Source organism: Rhamphochromis longiceps, linkage group LG1, assembly GCF_057381845.1.
Source record: "Rhamphochromis longiceps isolate RC_006_pf linkage group LG1, R_longiceps_female_GT1.1, whole genome shotgun sequence".
NCBI classification, from domain to species: domain Eukaryota; kingdom Metazoa; phylum Chordata; class Actinopteri; order Cichliformes; family Cichlidae; genus Rhamphochromis; species Rhamphochromis longiceps.
The window spans coordinates 23,101,892-23,117,131 of record NC_140557.1 but is presented as its reverse complement, the minus strand read 5'-3'; the positions used below and the strand labels follow the sequence as shown (position 1 = coordinate 23,117,131).

The 15,240-nt window shown below is 39.7% G+C and overlaps 1 protein-coding gene across 2 annotated transcripts in view; it reads right to left on the bottom strand.

The window, feature by feature from the left end:
* Positions 1-840: 840 nt before the first annotated feature.
* The window catches only part of entrep2 (endosomal transmembrane epsin interactor 2), a 113,247-nt gene continuing 98,847 nt past the window's right edge, over positions 841-15,240 (bottom strand). For both annotated transcript variants that reach the window (XM_085402695.1, XM_085402696.1), the window contains exons 5-12: positions 11,039-11,146; positions 8,809-8,969; positions 5,157-5,292; positions 4,038-4,116; positions 3,169-3,951; positions 2,896-2,967; positions 2,221-2,543; positions 841-1,652 (exon numbers count right to left, since the gene is read on the bottom strand). In XM_085402695.1, the coding sequence (XP_085258821.1) occupies positions 1,449-1,652; positions 2,221-2,543; positions 2,896-2,967; positions 3,169-3,951; positions 4,038-4,116; positions 5,157-5,292; positions 8,809-8,969; positions 11,039-11,146 (1,866 nt within the window). In that variant the 3' untranslated portion in view covers positions 841-1,448. The remainder of the gene's footprint in view (positions 1,653-2,220; positions 2,544-2,895; positions 2,968-3,168; positions 3,952-4,037; positions 4,117-5,156; positions 5,293-8,808; positions 8,970-11,038; positions 11,147-15,240) is intronic.

The following is a 15,240-nucleotide window of genomic DNA, read 5'->3' as shown; positions in this document are numbered from 1 at the left end:
AATAAAAGTAAATAAAAAATGTAATCTCCATAAACTGATGAAAATTATTGAAATTTCTACATTTCTATTACTCAACAACTCAAAAGTCCAGGTGTACCATGCTAATTATTCACCAAGTAAATACAAAATTGACTGTGTGACTTCAATGCTGCTAAATTACAGCTAAGTAATGAGAAAGTTGGTATATATCAGTCACAAAAACTGTCTAACTTTGGTCTAGTTGCTGGAAGTACTTTTGGTTATTTTTCCAGGTGTTAAAAAAAAACAAAAATAATAGTCATTCAAGGAAAATGAATTACTCCTTAACGCCCACTCACATCCTGGGCCATCTGATCTCAGGAATTTGCATGATAAGGTGGGGCCAGGTTTCACAATGAATGCACCCGAAACTCTGGCTGATTGGGACCCACACCCAGTTTCACACCTTGGCTCAGGCGATTAGAAGATCATCAGGGGGTCCTTTTGTCCCTCTGTGGGGGGTTACTCCCACTAGGTTTATATCTGGGACTCTCCACCATTTGACCTCAGAACTGAAGAAGCTTCTCGGATGAGAGGTGAAACGTCTTCAAGTAACTTAAAGAAGTCCAGACGCTTTTCTTTGCAAGCTCCTTTGACTACGATGACCTGGATGACTGAGAACCTTCACAGACAATTACTGGTTATGAAACAACACTAACTGGAACAGCTTCACCAAACTGCAATTCATGCCAGGTAATGACCTGGCGTTTTCATTACTTTAGCCACTCCTTTTCAAAGCCAAAATGTGAATACCTGAAGACAAATATAAATAATCTAGTAAGACAGAAAAAAACCCCACAAACAACAAAATACAAACGCATATTTTATTGTAACACGGATAAGAATTGTAACACAATGAGGTAAGTTAAATAATCCACATCTGTGATGTTCTTGAACCACAAAATAGTCACCACCCTATCAGTAACAAATCCACAAAGTCTGCAAACAATGTCCTGTCAATTCAGTTCACAGTTTAATACAAACATGTATTTTCTCTGTTTCTTATGAGGACAAGAGGAATACTGATTACACAATCTCCTTTGTCTTTCAGTCACGGATCCAAACTTACCAGCTGCGTATTTGTGTCTTTTTTAAGAGATGAAACTGAGTAGAAAAGATCCCCTGAGGGAGAAACATTCTTTTGTTTTTCTGATGAGAAATAAGCCACTACAGACACAGGTAGGCTCATTCTGAGTTTGCTACCATTTCTGCTGATGACTTGGCACAGTCTCACAGGGCACTAGGGAATACAGTATGAAGGCATTTCAGTAGCTTTGTGCTGCAGTCACATTGTTCAAGAAACGATCTCACGACACCCAAAGAGTTCTTAAGCGCTTCACAGACATCAGATTCCCAGGGCAGCATGTCTGCAACACCAGCATCCTGGAATGCCCTCAGAGTTTAGACCCAAGTCCTTGTTAGGAGAGTGGTCAGAGAATAGTTTCTCTGCACTCAAGGCTTTGTTCAGAGGAGGGGGAACGCAGTGGATTGGTGCAGGCAGTGGATGTTTGTGGGAGATGTTTTGGACGGCGCATGGAAGGGGACGGTGATGAACTCAAAGCGCCGCAGCTCTGGAGATGAAGATCCTCATGCCCACGCTTTCTGGGACTGCCTATGATGTGCTGGGTCATCACCTTTGAGCACAAACCACCAAGAGTCAGTGACAGACACATAACAGAGGCATTTTGAGACATTTCATATCTCTTCAATACAGATGAAATTCAGTTATGTATCTTTTTGAAGTCTCCAGATGTTTCTAAGTTACAAATTATGCAGAGGTACTTATCCAATAACAAATGACTATTTTTAACACATGATTCAAACTGATAAACCCTTTGAAATAGCAGTACTGAAAATAAAATTGATTAATAGGAATTTCTTTTCCAAATTTAATGCACATGCTCTTTATTATTATTATTATTTTGAAATATTTGAAATGTTTTCACCACAATAATAATAATAACAATAATAATAACAATATTGTGTTCAAAATAGAAAAATGCTGATTGAGCCAATCCAAAATGTCTTCCTGATTTTCATCCCTGTATGTTTGGTTTTGGTGTAAAAAGCTTGTAAAACACTGCTAAGCTGGTCCAGTTTAATGATTTTTTTTCACCACTAACGACCAAAGCCAGAAGGTATACAGATTTCTAAAATGCACTGAACTATCAAAGGCTTTTATCCATAATATATTCAGGTTACCTGATCTATGACATTTGCACTAAAGATGGCCTCCTCCATGTGTTTCTCATCTGATTTAATGACACACTTGATGTTGTTGACAACTTGCTGGACTTCAGGAGGTAGACTGCAGCTCGAGTGCTCCAGGAACTTAGCCACTAGTATTTTGGTGTCTTTGTACATCTTAAGGTCAGCCAGGGAGTGTGGGCGTTCGTTGGAGGAGTGTGTGTGGAGCGATCTGGGTTTAAGGTGGATGTCAACTTTCTTGCCCTCTTTCTGCTGCTTCCTGGCAGACATATGTGTGGGTTTACCTCCAACTACCTCTGTTGAATTGTCCCTTGGCTCTAAGGAGGGGAAAAAGCAGCAAAAATAAAACAAAGACAACCAAATAAACCCGCATTAAATCACACACAGTTCTTAAAATTAGAGCTAATGCCACTTGTAGTTTCTTGAGAAACATGGCTTTTACAAGACTGCATTGCATTTGAGAGAATGCCAAAGCCAGTTTTAAATGAGCTGCAATCATCTTTACACACAACACTATTTTCTTCTTTCTGACAATGCATTTTAATTTATTATAGTAAGCCAACCAGGTTACATTGATTCACAAAATAGAGAGTGCTGTATAGCAGCAGATGTGCAAATTTCTGATGTTTCCCTAACTATCACATGAATTCATCATTTATACGCTCTTACCCTGATCTGGTGATGCATGAGCTAACTCTTCAGTAGCAGGATCAGTTCCAGGGGTGCACCCAGAATTTTCTCCTGTAGACAGGGGATAAAAACAAGCTGAAAAAATAATGTATTTTAAATGTAAAACCCAGAAAAATGCAGCAAATAATGATGTTGGAGAATCTGGAAGTGAAAGATTGATGATGATTCTTAGATGGACTAATTAAGCTGCAGTGTACAGGCCATTTACAGGCCATTTACAGTGTAAAATGGTAACATATTTGCTGCACTTACTTTCTGTCATAGTGGAGCACGAGATAGGGTCACTGGTGGAACGGACAATGCGTGCCAGTTTGCGGTACCTCCTGGCTGCTCGGAGCACCCGAGGCTTCTCTGAAGGTGAGTGTCCACTTTGGGCTGAGGTAGAGGGGGGTTGTGATGCAGAGGAAGGTGACCAAACACTGAAACACAGCCTTGGGCCGCGTGGCCTGGCAGGAGGTGAAGGGGAAGGGGAAGCAGCCAAAGGGCTGAAAGCTGAAGTTCCACCAGAGGAAGCCACAGAGGTGGGGGAGCAAGGCTGAGGTGGCGGGGGGATAGTAACCGGTAGTGTGAGCTTCCGGCTTGTCATTCTTGCTTTGATAAGGGTGTGTGGTGTGGGTTTAGGTGGCTCCTCTGGTAAATGCTTGGCTGAGGCCAGCTCGTCGCATATGTGCATTGAAGCCTTGAGTTCATCACATAGATGTGTGTTCTCTGCTGAGTCCTCTTGGTCCAGATTGCTAAAGTTTTCCGAGGACCAGTCAGGTGAGCGCTCCAGCGACTCCTGCGTGTGTGAGGACTCACTGTATCCAGTATCACTAGGGCGAGCATCAGTGTTAGTCAAGCCACGGCGGCAACGTGAGGCATCACGTGTACAAAGTTCCAGGCTGGTGCAGCTTCCATCAGTGGGGGCAGTGTGGAGCGTGCCATAGGGAGAGGAGTCAGAGCCCTGGACCTCCAGGGAGCACAAGTCCTCTGAGGAGCAAGTCTGGTCCTGGTCAGCCACCTCTGACACCATGAGAGAGGCACTGTCCACTGAGGCTGCAAAAATGCATCGTTAGCACGATCACCAGTGGAAAAAGATATTTAGGAACAAATAGCACTGTGAATATTCAAACTGTCTTTACCCTGAGTGCTGAGACCTGCGGTAGTATTTCTCTCACACAGACTGGACTCAGTGGCCTGTTGCTCTATGCTGATGGTAACCTGAGAAGACGAAATTATTAGTAAACATAACAGGAGTCCTCAATAAATATGGATATTTGACATGTGCTATATCGCACAACAGCTGCGTGGCGCCTAACCTTCAGTACCACTGGTTGGTCTGTAGAGGGCTCTGCAAGACCACAACACACTTACCAGTAATTTGTCACTATAAAGAGCAGGGGTACCAGTGCAGAAAATTACAGTATAATGTTGAGCTGAATAGGAACTTTAATTAGAAGCACTAATGACCTTTTTGAGGTACATTATATGATACATATAGGTTCACATAACTTTTTTGATCTCATGGCATCTCAATGCTGAAACCATCAGATTCTGATGATTTCTCACACATCAAATCATTTGCTGCATGGCTGTAGTCACTTTTTGACAGCTTATCTATTTCAGGCGAGCAGACCTTTCTTTTGATTCCTCTTTGAAAGACAAAAAAAATAGGTATGAAGAGAACTGCGGATTTAATCTCTGTAATGGCACAGAGAATAAGTGAGGGGTGATTAAACGATGTTGAGAAGATAACAGAAGGATTTACTCGTACATTAGAAAGTTATTTTTAGCGCTGAACAATGAGACGCAGCAAAGAAAAAAAAAAGCTCTGATCACTTCACCCAGACAGTCGAGGCAGCTGGATGATACTGAGCTTATATTTGTTGTGATTTTGGGCTTCTAAATTTTGCACGTGACATGACATTCAAATGTTTCTAACAAATATTAATTAGAAGTGGAAAACAGTAGACACATAATTAAATCCTAACCATTTTATTAAGGCCTGTAACCCTTAAAAACACACATCTAATCTAAAAATCTTCCCACTGACCTTGAAACCCACTTGGCTTTGAGAGCGAATGCATAAAAGTTTACACCTGTCACATTGACTCTTCCTAAAATACTACATTTTACAAAGAAGTCATTTCACATCACTGAATGCACAACTAAAAGAAAACACGAAACTGAAAATTCATTAATAATTAGAATCTGGTGAACCTCAGATAAAAATGCACCTATGTGGTGTTGTTTTTCCTCACCTGGCTGGCAGGTGTTTGACCCACCACAGACTCATATGGAGGGGGCAGGTCAGTTGGGTACAGGGTGCCTGGGCTGTTGATAGGAACCCCATATATGGCACTGAAGGGAGAATGGGGAAAGTCCAGATGCAAGCCTCTGTAAGGGACAGAAAAGCAAAGAGTCAATCAAACAACCCAAATAATAAAATACAAAGAATGCCTAATAAATATAATTGTCCACTGACTGATAAAGCTGCAGTTAAAACCTTTGTCTTAGGGTAATATACAGTATGCATGTGAACACTGACCAGCTGTGAAATATGTCCACACAATATCCCACTGCTCTGGGCAGAAAAGAGTTTATAGAGGATGTCACAGAGACTATGACCTCTGACCTTTTGGATATATAACAGCTCATCATTTAAAACTTTTATTCTAATGAAAACTCCTGTGAAATGTTGTCACAATTAGAGTATGAATACTTGAGACAATGTGTTTTTGGACATCGCAGTGGATGTAGCGAAAGAGGACATGCAGACCGTTGGCGTGACAGAGGAGGATGGTAGGAACAGGGTGAAATGGAGGCCGATGATCTGGTGTGGCAACCCCTAAAGTGAGCGGTCGAAAGAAGAAGAAGAAGAAGAAATGGCAATGAGCTTTGACCAGCAAAGTGTAACTGAAATTCCCGGAAGGTGTTCATGAGATCTTGAAATGGACAAACGAATGGAAGACAACCAGAAAACATGTGCCGAGGAATGATTAAATAAACAACAAAACTATTCTTGGATACTTGGAATACAAAGAGAGAGTGCTCTGAGACAGTCGCACAGTGTTGTGTTTAAGAAACTGTCACCGCCAGCGTGAATATCCAAGTCAAACATATGGTATTGTCTATAAAAGCCTTAAGAAAGAATGGATGAAAGCGATCCTCTTGTCTCCTACACTCCAGTCCTAACAATATATATCGGCGCTGTATTATTCGGCGTGCAGCACTATGTTTCATATGGTACCAATTAAGAATGAGCAGCCATGCGTGCTGTCATATCTTTTAATTACAACCCCATTCTCCTCTAAAGTGGCAGAGCATGAAATACAACCTGAGTATTTCCACCAGTCATTCAATGCATAATGATGTCATGACACATCCCTGGCCCTGAGCATGGATGCTATAAATGCTTCCGTTGCCTTGTATATATTTATGGGATAACTGACAAACAGATGAGGCTTCCTGCCAAATGGCCACAACAGCACCGCTCTCTCTGCAAAGGCTTAGAAAATGGAGATGGTGGTGAGGGAGGGGGTCAAATGATCTTCCATTGCAGCTGAGTACCGCGGTCACAGCTTCGTAATGGAGAGAAATGCTCTGAGCTCAATGTGGTTGATAATAACACGTGTGAAGAGATGTTGCCGTTGCTGCTTAATATGATGGGTTTGCCTTTTCCATGCAAACACTGCTTCGTGCACCTGTATATTTACTTTCTCATAGGAAATCCTGGTGAGATTTACAGAAGTAGAGGTTAAATATTAATGTGAAAATGGTCTTTAACCTAGAAACAGATACCAGTAAGAAAATGCATTAGTTATTATGCTTTTAGCGTCTACTAAACTAAGCAGCATCGCTTTGATGTGTGTCCTTTCCACATCCAAAAACCTCACACCTATAATAATAAGTGAAACTTGTTATTATAGGTGCTTATGAAGGGGCACAAGAGTATACAGAACAATCCCATAGTCTGTATATAAAAGCTGGTCCTTCCTGAAATGTAAAGTCAACGTCGAAATGCCTCAAATCTGTTTTTCTTTTTATTTACCAGCAGGGGGAAATCCTTTGGTTGTAAAACATTTGATTTTATAGAGGAGTACAGGAAAAATTTGCCTCAGCTCGCTTGATCTTCAGCCTCACTGAACACTTTTCTGATGAGTTTATGGTCTTATTCTCTAGTTTCAAGTGTGCATTTATACTACAATGAACTTGTAATTCCCATGATGTATGGGTGTGCAGTGTCGCTTAGATTCACAGTCAGATCTGCACAGTCTGTGTAGGATTTTAAAAAAATATTTAAGATAATGACTCTTGAGTGTTGGTGCTACTGTGAAAAACTGAAAGCTAGAAGAAATGTATGTTGAGCCACATCTAATTTATTTTTATTTTTATAGGAAAATGGGAAATAAGTGCCGTGGTTTATTAAAATGTGAAAACATAAGTGAAATATGGTGTATGAAGCAAAGACAAAGTTTGTGGAATTCCACTGAGCTTCAAAGTCAGTTTTTGGTATGGCCATCTTTGTTCTTTAACTCAGCCTGAACTATCTTAAGTAAGGTTTCTAGTAATCTCTTGTGGTTGTGTTCATGCATAGTTCTCCGGGCTTCTTGAAGGACATTCAAAGCTCTTTTTTGGATCTTGGCTGCCTTTTGTTTCATTTGATCATAAGAAGATTCCACACTTCAACAATGTTGAGATCTGGGCTGTGTTCATAATTCCATCAACACACTGCTCAATACAACTGGCTGTGTTTTACAGATAGCTGTAGACACTCACTGCTGCATCTCTCTCCTGCCCTCCTCCATAAATACTGATGTTTATTTTAACCAAAAATTATACATTTGAAGTCATCGCTACTTAAGACCTGCTGTATTCAATCCACTTTTTGTGTAATTTGGTACAGCTCAGTGATTGTTCCTCGTTTCCCTTCCTTAAGAATGGCTTCTTGACATTTCTTATGGACATGACTTTCAGATGCTGTTCATCTGCTATAGAAAGATTTTTTAAGGATACACTCCACACCATGCTGAGATATGTTGATTTTTAGCTAGTAGATTAATAAAGTTTCTCTCTAATAGCTCTCTGTGAAGCCGTTTGTGCAAAACTAGTATTTGATTGCTGTCAAACTGTGTTATACTAGGTTTCCTATCGAAAGAATTGGGAACAAATTCTGTGTTTTTGCAACAGACTGCTAGCATAAAATGCCTAAAGATACAAATTAAAATTGGTTCTTTGCTAAGTTGTCTGTTTTGTGCAGACACAACACTGGTTCATCCCTTGAGTTAGGTGCCTTTTTATGCTTGAATGATTCATATGTCAGTTTTAAATGGCTAAACAAACAAAATATTCCTCTGCAAATGGTTAGGCATAAGGACTAGACTGCAAAATAATGACCGTAAGCAATTCTTTTCATTGAATAGATTATATAATATAAATAAAACCTCAGAAATAATCCCTAATGTCTTTTTAAAGAGAACATACAGCTACTTGATACCCAATTTGAATTGCTGCCCTCTGGGAGGATGCCCAATGCTTCAAAATAAATAATATTTACAGCTATATTCTTCATTTGTCTGTAGCCTAAAATGAGTGCCATTAACTTGTAGTTTGTGTTCCACTTAATGTAACGAGTTATGCTTTTTTGGATTACACTGCAATTTTTATGTAACTCTTTGACAGTTGCACAAAGATGTAAAGTGGTGGCTTTAGATCATTAAGTGTCAAGTGTCATAGAAAAATGAACCCAGATTAAGTACCATTGAGTTTTTGGTTAATAACGTAGTATTTATTATGAATTACAAAGAAAACGTAAGCTGCTGTGAATACTGTAGACTGCATTTTTAATATGTGAACTTTGAAAGTATCTATAGTTAAAAATGGGATGATGATCAAAACTGCTTTGCTTCTCACCTCTGTCCATCCATTGAGGGGGTACAGGTGTACTCTGGGGGGTAGTATGGCGGTGGGGGAATGGGAGGAATAAACTCATCAAAGTCCAGTGTTTGGTGGAGGATTGTTCCGTGGGGGGTCATACAGTCAGCGTTCAGGGCTCGAGCTCTGTGTGGCATAAACTGAAAGCAGCAACATTTTAAACAAAGAGGCATTATCAAGTTGTCTTTGTAGGTTCTCAGTCAGAGTAAGCTTGGAAAGAAAAGCAACTGGACTTCTTTAAGTTCCTTGAAGAGGTTTCACCTCTCATCTGAGAAGCTTCTTCAGTTCTAAGACCAAATGGAGGAGAGTCCCAGGTATTTAAGTCCTACTAGGAGCTGTCGCTTAAGAGGACTACTGATCTATGTCCAAAATGTGAATAGATTCCAGTGTTCACATTTTGGACAGAGACGACAGATGGTCGAAGAAGCCATCTATGACCACTGTGAACAACCATCCTTGAACAGTGGCGGTGACTTACAACACAGTATGTCACTAACATGTATTCAGATCTCTGAACACGGTCTAACTGATGCAAGTGCCGTGCATGGGGCCAGCTTCTTTTCGAAAGCTCTTTACTCAGCCTTTTCTAAGTGGGACAACTTTCCAGTCACAGTCAACCTGCTTTTCTAATCTCCAGGCTGCCGCCGCTGCTATTGACTCGGCTAAATTTACTGAGCTAAACAAAAGGTTGACACCCTTTGTAGCAAATGGGAAACGAGGCCATTCTTGGAAACTCGACTGGTGGAGATAAGACAGTGCTTTTTTTGTCCTTTGCTTCTCTGTGAATCAATACTTAGAAGTCATGATGTTCAGCAGCCGCTTTAATTTACAGAGGCTTTCCTGCTTTAGTGTTTGCTCTTATCAAACAGTATAATTTCCTACTGTCATATAGTTATCTAACTCCTGCACGGCATGTATGATGTCTTATATTCAGCTGAACCAACAATAAGGTTAAAATTCTCCTGACTGATTCATGATTGATTTGTTATTAGACTGTAGCAACAAAAGGCATTAGCACCAAAATGCATTTATATCTACACTTCTCCATACAAAGAAGTCTGAGGAAGATCTATGTCTGCTCATCAGACATATTATGCTGAGCACTGAAGCAGGGTGTGCTCTGATTTAAGGCATTAATTCAAACTGTGAATGATTTTCCTCCTCCATTTACATTCTTAAGTGCTGTATAATTCAAACAGCCTATAATAAATGTATTCATGTCCTTTGTTATTAATTTCCCTTGTTTAATCAGAATAAATACGAGAGCTAATTGGTACTCATCAATACATTTTGTGTCTTTGTCTCGCTATTTGTTACATTTTATAAAATAGATTAAAAAAACAAAGTAAAATAATATCCATCCATCCATTCGCTTCCGCTTATCCTTTTCAGGGTCGCGGGGGGCGCTGGAGCCTATCCCAGCTGTCATAGGGCGAGAGGCAGGGTACACCCTGGACAGGTCGCCAGTCTGTCGCAGGGCCAACACACAGGGACAGACAACCATTCGCACTCACATTCATTCGCACATTCACACCTAGTGACAATTTGGATTATCCAATTAACCTATCCCCACAAGCTGCATGTCTTTGGACGGTGGGAGGAAGCCGGAGTACCCGGAGGGAACCCACGCAAACACGGGGAGAACATGCAAACTCCACACAGAAAGACCCCGGCCTGGTGTTGGAATTGAACTCAGGACCTTCTTGCTGTGCGGCAACAGTGCTAACCACCGTGCCACCATGCTGCCATAAATAATATCATGTTTGCATAAAGTCAATTTTTATGATCATATTTTTTTGCAATAACACTTCTAATTTCTTGAAACCTTGCAAAGTTCACGGTAAAATGTCACATACAGGTGAAAGCACCAGTTTTAATATTGAGACTCCTTTAATCTTTCGGTAGGGTCTTTACCTTACACCATAAATCGCCTTTGAGGTGCCTCCTGTACTGATTTAGCACTATATAAAAAAAGTTGATGTGTTTAAAGGAATGAAATAACTGCTTTTGGTGTGCAAATCAGATGATTTTGACCATGTTAGTTCTGATTAAAACAGTCCCTACCATCCTTAAACAGATCAAATCTGCAGCAATGTGCCGCATGCCCTGATGAAAGCATGAAAAAAATGCATGTTTTTAACTGCAGGGTGGTCACTGAAGAGAGAGTTAATTCAGCTACCGTTGCCGTCTGCACTTCGATCACACTCACCATCTGCAGCACATCAGTCGAGACCATCTGCATACAGCACATTGCAGTGGCTAGAGCACACACAATGGTGGAGATGACGTTAAGGGCACATACACTGAAAAGCAGCTCCTAAAGGAAAGAGAGAGCAGAAGAGGAGGATGTTAGAGTAACAAGAAACATAAGAGCAAAAAGGATATGAGTGACAAATAAGAGGAATTAGAGTCATGTAGGAGGTAAAGTGAGGAGGAGGAAATGGGAAAGAAAGATAGCTGGTATTATGAACAGTAAAGGTTGAGAATTTAAAACATTTCAAGAGCTCAAATTACTTAATATGGACAGAATATAAGAACAAAAGGAGGTCTAAAGGTAAAGAAGCTATGATAGGATAAGTTTAGGCACATAGCAGGGTGGCACTGCAGAAAGAGAAGCCTGGTTCTGTAAGACAACTATACAAACACTAATAAACTAGAGTGTTAATGCATTTGAAATACTTTTAAAAGGTTAAGTACCTTTAGAGAGAAACAGAATGCCCGTGCATTTTTGTGGATTGTTGCAAACACACTCTAAAGATCATTAAAATCCAGGGTAAAGCATGAACTTACAGTAGACACACACACACACACACACACACACACACACACACACACACACACACACACACACACACACACACACACTCTGCCAATGCAGTGAACAGCAAGGGTACAAACCAGTATTGAGTCTGTCAGCAAAATAAAGTGCATGCTGGTGAAATACTAGACCAGCATCTTGAATCAGAGAAAATAGTTCATATGACTGCAGTCCCATTATGCTGCTGTTTGTGCTATTCTTTTAGACAAATGTGGAAGAAAATCATCCGTATTGGCTATTACGATCATATTTCCCATATTTAAGTGGCTCAGTTTTTCCAGTAATATCAGCTTTTGGTATGTCTTTACAAATAAAGCTGTAATACGGGTGCTGCATGAATTAATTTCCAGAAGGCATGGGAACAACATCTGTTTAAGAATTAGCTCAGGGAATAGCAACTGTCTGGCACACACAATGCACTGAAAGGACAAAGGATGACAGCACTTTGTAATGTTCATTCAAAATAAGATAAACTAAACACACTTTTTCATATGTGAACAAAAGAAGTCTGAAGCATGATCTGTCCACTCATGTGCTTGAATAGAATCCTTTAAAGAAAAGTCCAAAGGGTTAATCTGATAGACGGATTCACTTCCCGGGATTACTATTATGAAAAAAAAGACAGTTAAAAGGAAAGGAGGAAGGGGAAGCAGAGACGGGTGGGTGTGTGGTAGTATTAGGGGCAGATTAAGTTAAATAAAAAGAATTGAAGGGTTTTTTTGGTCATTATTGTTATTATGATTGTTTATTATTTTTAGGATAAAGTCAAAATTTTGAGAAAAAAATCTAAAAGTGGTGATTAAAGTTTTAAACAGCCACCGTGTACAAAATACCTTGCGTAGATGAGTTAGTGAAACAACTTGATCAGCTTTCATTTTCTGCTTGTGATACGACATACCTCCTGTTCACTGCAAGAGGATGTAACCCTCAGTATCCTTGTATCTGTCCATTGCCAGCTACATCATTTTGCATAAATCCAACCAACTCTTCCAAGTTTGTTTGTCTCTTTTTGCACCATCTCTTTAACATCTTTACACTTCTCACCATGTTGTGTGCTAAAAGAGAATTCATTTCCTTGTTGCTAAAACCGATTCTTAAGTACGACTTCACCAACTCATCTACATAAGGAATTTTATGCAGGGAACAGCAGCTGTGGCAGTTGTTTGACATGAAACAGCAGCTTTAATCTTCACATTTCAACTTTATTCACAGAGAAAAACAACTGGAGTTGTGTTTTCCAAGTCAACCCCTGTGGACAAATGCAGGTGCACAGACACACGATCACAATGATACTAAACTGCCCTGCTGCCGGCACAACTAACAGGTGCATTCAACAAATGTGTTCAACTAAAATATATGAACTCCTTAAAGACAAGAAGAGATGAGATGGGAGCTAAAACTCGCTGTGGACTTTCTGTGGACACAGGAAGCTCCCCAGTTACCATACAAAGTGGTTTTCCAGCCTGTCTCACAGATTATTCACTGGATTCACGAGGCGCATAATTATCAGTGACATTAGAAACCTCAACTGGTGTTAGGCCCACAGAGAGGACGGCCGCCTCACCTGCTGAGGTTTATCAAGTCATGCAATGCAAAAAAAAATAAAAATGTCCTAATGGATATAAGCCAAATAATCTTTTATACAATCAAATTGATCTTAGACTTTAAAAAGTAAATAAATAAATACAAATCTGCCAATGGGACGATACAATTTTGCACGGCTTGAATTCCTCACTGCTAGAAACAACAACAATAATAATAATAATAATAATAATAATAATGAACCTTAAAACTACAAAAATATGACGATTTAAGCCATTTGTCCTTATTGCAACTCGATACCAAGTTATTTAAAATAGACTCTATCTGCATTTTTCCAAGTACAATAGCTTTAAATCACTTGTGAAACCTGTTTAAAAGTTTTCAAAATGAAATGCACACTGAGACTTGATATTGGAATAGATTAGCGCATGCACTTCAGTGGCCTGTTATCAATGGTACATCAGTAAAATGTGCCCGATGATCACCAATACAAGCAAGACAGCAACTTCCTTTGGAAAACATTGATGTTGTAGATTGTTGATTGGATTGCTTCATATGATGGACATTTGATGCATCTAGATCATATATTAGGAAAAAACATATGTTTTGACCAACCACAACCTTGATCAAAATGATAAGAACATCCACACTGAAGGAGGTTTAGAGGAAGTGTGGCGAGTTTAACAGCTATACAGTTTGTTACTGCTTTGCGAATAAAAATGTGTTAACACTGACAGGGCATCAGTATAGGGAATAGAGATAGAGCACATGCACATGGGAGCATGACTAGGGAGACAGAAGGGGATCACAACAGATGATAACTAAATGTTGCAAAGGAAACAAAAGAAATATTATACTGAAAGAACTAGATATAAAGCTAGAACATACACTACATCTCGAAATCCAAAGAGGCAAATCAAGAACTTACAGAAAACTCAAAACATCCAAAAAACTCACAACCCCAGCTCAACAACCCATGGCGCATGACAAAAGATGACAACTCGAACAGACCAATAGTCACTTGCCTACTCCTTTTAAAGTTTGTGTCATAAAATAAATCATTTTAGCATCTTCAGTGTTCAGAATTACCAGCCCTGCCACTGTTTTTCAAACACACTCAATAGCCAGCATCTAGTTGCCAAAGATCAAGCCTGTGTGAGCTGGAAGTTTAAAGCAGAAATGATGCCAGTTGGAACCAAAATTAGGTTGTGCAGTGCCAACTATAAAATGCAGCTAATACATGTTTCCCTTGGAAAATAACAGTTTTGAAACATGTTTTGTGTTGGAGGGAAGTCTGGATGGAGCACAAGCCTGTCTGACATTTTAAGCATGAATAATCACCACAAGCCGACCATTAGAACAGAACTGGTGAAAGAAGACTATTATTGCTCTGTGAGTGCATTGAGAACTACACTACTTTCATTATTAACAGAGTGAAGAACATCCGTTTTTTACAATATGGCTCACATACCACTGTTTTTGCATATTTTATCCCATTTACACTTCACAATAGTGCTAACCCTTCTACTGGGTAGATTTTTGGATTTTCTCTTACTGAAATGATAAGTGAAGGCAAATATTTCGCACACTGAATTGCATTGTTTTTTCTATCTAGGCAATATGTCTAAAAATATTTGGGGGAGGATCAGATAAAAAATTGCACATCAGAAGACCAATGTCCTTTATTTCTGAAGCCCCTACAGCTAGGCTCAGCTAGGATATCAGAACATTTTTTTCCCCTGTGCACATTCAATCTCTTACAATAATAATTATTATAATTGTAATAATGGAACAAATACAGTCCTACTGCCTAATCTGGCCACAAACTTTCTGTGGCAGAGGGCTTAATTGGTTTTTCACATCACTGATCCTCAATTGTTATCCCTCGAACCGTGAAGATCTTGTCCAGACACAAACTAAACATACACCTCAATTAGCTGCTCCCTGTGGCTGACCAAAATACATCCGTTTCAAAGGTGCACCTGGCTTTTATTCAACCGGCTCTGAGTTTCTGTTAAAAAATCTTTCTGACCTCTTTTTGGCAGGCTACA